Raw genomic sequence first — 6,776 nt, forward strand, 5'->3', positions numbered from 1 at the left:
AGATTGAGACATGATATTTTGGACTACAAAGAGATCTTGGACGAGACTGCGAGGAAAGGAGGGGAGAGATAATTATCTCTAATTAGCTATGTTCAAGGAAGATAGCTAACAGAACAAAGACCACGCAGAGGGATCCTACTTTGGAAGACTGACCCACTCACCCACCTCCCCTCACTCACAAAAAATGAACACAAAACACAAGAGATATTATACAATTACATACATTTACTCATTCAAATAGAGATGAAATATATAAAGCACAACTGTCTCAACATGTTCAACATTTAAATGTCAATGTTTGAGGACAAGATAGGCTGTGCAACAGACATGCACAGTACACAGTAGGTGCAGTAGACTCCCAGAGATGGCATCTAATAAATACAAACTTATTCTGTTTATCACAAATAGATTTCATTCACTAGTTGACAGATTGTCAATGTCACAGAAAAGGAGTTTCATTACATTTATTGAAACAATCTAAATGCCCCCCTGAAAAAAAGGCTTTTTTAAATTTTTATTTTGATGCTGACATGTACGTCACAAAATGTAAACTTTACAATCAAGGTCCTTAAATTGCTCATCCGGGAACATCACACTCGATTAATTTGGATTACCGTAACTAACTCTGGTCTGATCAATCTTTGAAGCCACTTTTCCCAAACTCAAAGTTAAGGCACGTGGCTAACAAAGAGGATCTAGCGTGTGGATTTTTTTGCACATTTTTGCCGTCATTCTGCCTGGTTTACATAAAACAACAACCAAACAATTCAAGGAGCTGCATCTGGACAATATTCTTCTCTGCCCGTGGATGGGGTATTTATAACATGGCTTGTTTAAGTCGTTGCTTCAAATGAGATTCTCGCTCTGGTCGTTGAGCTAAAAAGTGCTACTTGAAGTATTAGCAGGACTCGTCCTGGTGATCTGGGAGGTCACAAGGCAAACATTTAGAATACACACACAGTTTCCACAAGTCAATACATAACTATGGCTTCTCTGATAAGATAAGAAGCATTTTACACGGCGAGGAAGATTTTTTTTTTTTTACATAAATGATGATTTCCAAACAAATATTATTTGGAAAATATTATTAATAACTATTTCTTAATAAAAAATAATAAGCAATTAGCAATCTGGGTTTACAGTGTTTATGCAGTAGTGTGTCTTTGGGACTGACTGAGGTTTCTTTTAAAGACTGGGTTAAATGAACATTTAACAAGACCAGTAGGTGGATGATGGTCAGTTTTGGTGAAGCAAGAAAATCTTGATAGGTTCTGGAAGCGGTAAAGAAGATATGTGGTTTAGACGATTTTTGCCCATCGTTCTGCGGATCCTGATGCGACACAAATGTGTCAGCCTACGAGGGTTTCCTGGGAGAAGAAAAAATAGATGCAGCTGAACAACTGCATATGCTTTCATGCTTTTGTATAAGTAGAAACATAAAAGTGTGGCTTTTAATGACCTTTTTCATTGTACTTTATGGGCTTCTTTATATCAGCTCCTCAGCATCAACAAATGTCCAGAAACATGCATTACAAGGTCCCTGTTTCATGTAAAAGCAGCTAAGCTTTAACACGAGGAAAAATGCTTATTCTAAACATATATGAGATGAAATCCTTAAACTAAAAGCAGTAATCTGCAAACTCGGGTCTTTACAGAAAGAAGTACATACGTGTTGCTAATGACATTAATGATGCTTCATCGTAAAGCCTCAAAAGCCTTCATTCACAAACTAATGGTGTCTGAAACTACTTCCTTGTTTTCACTTTTACTACACCCGATAAGACTTTTTTCCCATCAACTGGAATTTGTTTTTGTTTCCATTGGTAACCACAGCTCTCCTCTTTATCACTTGACCACATTAGGCAGAGAAATTATATTTTGATGCACTGCTATGCTAATGACACATTGCTTTACCTCCCAGTAAAATCCACTGACATCAAACCTGTTTACTGCAAGAATCCAATCGATATTGAATCTGAGTGAGCCTCTGACTATTATTCATGCTTTTACTTCATATCTCTCAGAACGCTCTATTGGTCATTTAATCAGTATTAATCAGAAATCAGTTAATGAACTTCATTTTTGTTCAGTATGAACAATCTGAACCAGCAATACGAAATGTAAACATATGACACCGGTTTTATTGATTCTACATTAAATCCACAATTTTGAGAGACAATTTTACGAAGCTCTGCAAAAACTCACAACTTATTAACTAAATTATATTCTGGTGTTGTGAGGAGGTGCACCAAAAAAAGCTCCGTGCCGGAGCTTTGTATAAAGCAACAGCATCGTTTTTTGTTACTTACTTTTTCCTTCCAAGAAGACACTGAGTGCCTCTGGATCAACTTTCCTTCGATTTGGAGCCTCCAAATCCGAATCATCCCAGGGCACGAGGGCTGGGTTCGCTCCGTGGTCCAGCAGCAGGTGGATGAAGGCCACTTCACATCCGTGTCGCAGGACTGCATCCAGCAGGCAGGAAGCCAAACCTCGTGTCAAAGCCTCATGGCAGACAGGACCTGTGTAATTGAAGTCGGGCTGAGCGCCGGCCTGGAGCAGCAGCCGGAAACAGTGAAGGTGGTGGTAGGCTGCGCTTATGTAAAGAGGGCAGACCACTAGAGTGTTGAGGGTTCGAGCGCTTAACAGGAGCCGCGGACCCAGCTGGTGGTCCATGTCAACATCAGCATTGAACCTAGAAAAAATGTAACCATAGACTAAATTTTCTTTCATAAATCCTTGATGCAAACTAAAGGAAAGAATACAGAGATATTTATTACTGTGGAAAAATATAAATTGAGAAGCTTTCCTCTTTACAACAAATCCATTTGTTGTATAAAGGAATTCAGCGTCAGAACATCGTTACCTGGTCTGCTGCACGTCAGAAAACTCTGGACTCTAACTGCTGAAAATTTTCCTCCACAGAAAGTTGGGTCAGATTCAAAGTGCAAGTTTCAGGTCTGTTGTGAAATCGTAGTGCTACGGTGCCAGGGGTCATAATGGGACTTCCAGAATTGATCTAAAAACTGCAGCTGGGGAAATGCTACTGAATTTAATGGTTGGTGGGGTTTTTATGTTGGTTTTTCGGTCTTATGTTTGTCTTTTTGCTTTCTGGGAAAGGTGACAGAAAATGTTTTTTAAAGTCAGGAAGTTACAAAACAGCTATTGGAAATGATTGCACCACAAAGAAAGTAGTGGATTAAAAATGCAAAGCACAGATAATCTCATGTGCAAAGATTAAACCATATGAAAAGAAACTGTAATAACTGGAACGACTCCCACCAGTTTTCAGTGGCGTAATGGAAGATAAAAACTATTTTAGTGCCAATTTTCTTTACGTATTTAAACATTTAACCTATATATAAAACAGTTCTGTCCATGTAGACTTTAGTTTGATCCTTCCCAAGGCTCACCTGATGAGCTCCTGCAGTATGTCCAGCCTCCCCACTCGTGCAGCATGGTACAGCGGGGTACTGCGGTGGTGGCGGCTACCATTGGGATCGGCTCCAGCTTCAAGAAGAATCCGTACACAGTCCAGGTGACCATTAACCACAGCTACATACAGAGCTGTTTGGCCTTTGACATCAACTAGGTCCACCTCGGCTCCCTGAGCGATCAGATAGGCCACGCATGCTGCGTGTCCCGCTGTGGCTGCAATCCTCAGAGGGGTGCAGGGCAAACAGCCACAACACCACACAGACTTCTCATTGATACGCCTAACACCAAAACAGAGAAAGGAGAGGTCCAGGGTAATACGTTTCCAATTTAAGCGCATTTACAAAGAAAAAAAACAGTCTCTAATTTTATGGTACATCAACCAAAAAATACAGAAAAAAAATACATAGAAGTTATAATTTCATTTGCATGTCATTGAGTGAAATAAGTATTTCATCCCCTACAAACCAGCCAGCATTCTGGCTCCTACAGATTACAATCATTCAGTCAATAACAGAAACTCCTGATCTCAGCTTCTTATATGCATAAAGCACACATGAGCATACAATCAGTTTCTTCCATTTCAACCTCTCCAAAAGATGTCAAAGGTCATCAGGGGTAAGATCGTAGGCCTGTGGGTGCGATTATTCAGAAACTGAAGAAAAATAAAATGACCATCAGTTGCCCTCGGTCTGGAGCTCCAAGGATGATCATGAGAAAAGTGGTGGATCAGCCCAAAACTGCATGAGAGGAGCATGTTAATGGTCTGAAGGCAGTTGTGACCTACACTGGGAACACACTACACCATAATGGACAGAAATCTCACAGCATCTGCAAGCTCTCCCCTCTGAGGAAAGCACTTTGGGTTTGCCAGTGAAGAGAAATACTGAGTATGACCCAAAGAACACCATCCACACATCCAAGCACAGAGGTGGAAACATTATGCTTTGGGGCTGTTTCTCTGCTGAGAGTATAGGATAACTTCACTGCATTGAAGGGTCCAGTGGATGAGGCCATGTACTGTAAAATCTTGGATGAGAACCTCCTTCCCTCAGCAAGAACACTGAAGATGGGACTTGGATGGGTCTTCTAGCATGACAATGACACAAAACATTCCACAAAGGTTACAAAAGAGTGACTGAAGAAGAAGTACATTATGGCCAGTCTCCAGATGTCAGTCCTACAGAAAATCTGTGGAGGGAGCTGAAGATTTAAGTTGAAACATAAAGCATTTACAGAGTTTCTGTGAAGAGAAGAGATGTGTGCAAACCTGGTGACCAACTACAAGAGACGTCTTACTGCTGTACTTGCCACTCAGTACCAACTCGTGTTTTGCTTGGGGATCAAATACTTATTTCACTCAATGACATGAAAATAATTTATGATTTTTATGGATTTTTAGTTGATATTCTGTCTCTCTCCATTAAAATGAAACTACCATTACAATTAGAGACTGTTTATTTCTTTGTAAGCGAGCAAATTTAAATGTTCACTAGAGGATCAAATTGTTATTTCCCTCATTGCATGCATGCTCATGACTATGAGATGGCTCTGTATGTTCTCCAGTTGGTAAATCCAGGCTCTGATTCTGCATCAATAGGAGGAAGCACTGAAGCTAACAACAGCAAAGCATTTTGCATTACAATGCTTTGGTGGTTACTGGACTGAGCCACTGAAAGGTTCTCTGTGTATTTTTAGTCCTCCCGTAGTGCTGCAGGGCTGCTTCCCTCCACAAGGTTTCCACAGATATCAGAGTTGTAAACTGCATGTTTTTACTTTTACTACATCAAATTTAAATTCTGTTACATGCACTACATTTGTAGTATATTGCTTTGACATTGCATTGGCATTAAACTATGATCCTCTAGCTGTATGCAATATAATGCTATGGGTATTGGAAGACACCCATCCTGCTGTAAGATGATGGTAACAGCAGCCTGCTTTTGGTCTGTGTTTACTCCTATGAAAATTATTTGGAATAAGGTTATCTTTGGACTTGTTTGGGGGGAAAAGACAGTTCTGCTGTAAGAGACAATAACAAATATACTATTCTGTAATCTTTATACAAAATAAATCTATAGTCTCTCTCAGATTCTGCTGTCTCTCTGCCTGCAATGTTTTGGTACCTTGTCATTTTCATTTGTATTGATGTTTTGCTTTATCATTTACCAAGTAAAGCATGTGTTAACTTTGCTAACTAGAGAGCCAAATACACTTATTACTGCTCGGCCTCACCGTCTGAAACCGTCTTCCTGCAGCAGGTTCCTCAGGGTGTCCAGATCTCCGACATAGGCCGCGTTGTGGAGGCGCATGTCATCCTGTTCCAGGGGTTTGTCGCAGAACTGCTCCTGCAGCCATTCCTTCAGGTTACGACCTGCCAAACACAGCATTTCAGGGAGAATAACAGAAATGAAAAGTTGGTTTTGTCTGGTCTTGCAGGGTGATTTGTTACCATACAAAATGATATTTTGAAACTATTCTGCATATTATCAAGTGTAAATGATATCTCAGCTCAAATACACATAAGACAAAATACACATAAGGTGGCTGCAGATGAGCAGCAGTGGTGTAGTGACATTTTCTCATGTCTGCTCCATGCTGTGCTCAGAGAACTCCCACAGATGGAGATGTACACAGTAAAACAGCTCCTGAAATACACATTAAAAGGATCCACGTTACACTAGGCTATGTTCTGCAGATGTTTCTATTACCGTGAGCTCTTCTGCCTGAGCCTTCAGGTCAAATCAATCCATTACAACTCTATTACTTGTGTGACTAGACAGAAAAACAGATGAAGTGTCACAGCTATACTGCAGCACTGGAGATGTGAACGCTTCCTGAATCCATTGGCCACACCTTATTAGGCTACAGACCGTCCCCTTCTTCCTCCTCCTCCCAACACCACCACATCTGTAATATGTCACGCATATTGGCCGTCCTCCTGCAAACGGGGCACAGTTGCAGGACAGCCTGTGGGTGCTTGCGATGATCAATCATCATCGCTTACGGTTCTCGCAGCCATAGTTACCTGCAGCTGTAGCGCTGGGTAGATCGGACACGGTGATGAGCGGGGGGAAATTGATGCTGGGTGGGTCGTCAACATCAGCCTCTGGACCGTCGGCCATGCTCCCAAAATGGTCACAGCGTCAAGCTGAAGGTTGGTGCTGCGGCTGCAGAGCGACACTGGGTCCCCAGAAATAGAGAAACCCAAGCGACCTGGGATCAGATAAGAAGCATGAACGTAAACAAACGTGACTGTGATGATGAAGACGTCTGCTGCTCCAGCTCACTGCGCCACTTCCTGGCTGAGCTCAGCTGCTGGGATTTAAAGGGGAAACGCTGCG

General features: G+C 41.4%; 1 protein-coding gene across 1 annotated transcript; it reads right to left on the reverse strand.

Annotated features, from left to right (window-relative positions):
* Window positions 1-203: 203 nt before the first annotated feature.
* asb1 (ankyrin repeat and SOCS box containing 1) lies at window positions 204-6,746 on the reverse strand. Its single transcript, XM_004559223.3, has 5 exons — window positions 6,461-6,746; window positions 5,668-5,806; window positions 3,411-3,713; window positions 2,310-2,692; window positions 204-1,367 (listed from the first exon to the last, which is right to left on the reverse strand). Exons 1-5 carry the CDS (start codon window positions 6,555-6,557, stop codon window positions 1,237-1,239), a joined length of 1,053 nt encoding a protein of 350 aa, XP_004559280.1. The 5' UTR covers window positions 6,558-6,746; the 3' UTR covers window positions 204-1,236.
* Window positions 6,747-6,776: the final 30 nt, after the last annotated feature.

Source organism: Maylandia zebra, linkage group LG16, assembly GCF_041146795.1.
Source record: "Maylandia zebra isolate NMK-2024a linkage group LG16, Mzebra_GT3a, whole genome shotgun sequence".
Classification (NCBI taxonomy): domain Eukaryota; kingdom Metazoa; phylum Chordata; class Actinopteri; order Cichliformes; family Cichlidae; genus Maylandia; species Maylandia zebra.

Coding starts and splice junctions, on each gene's coding strand:
- asb1 (XM_004559223.3), bottom strand. CDS start 6,557: ATGGCCGACGGTCCAGAGGCTGATGTTGACGACCCACCCAGCATCAAT. Junction 5,807..6,460: donor ACCCAGCGCTACAGCTGCAG/GTAACTATGGCT, acceptor TGTGTTTGGCAG/GTCGTAACCTGAAGGAATGG. Junction 2,693..3,410: donor ATACTGCAGGAGCTCATCAG/GTGAGCCTTGGG, acceptor CATTTTTTCTAG/GTTCAATGCTGATGTTGACA.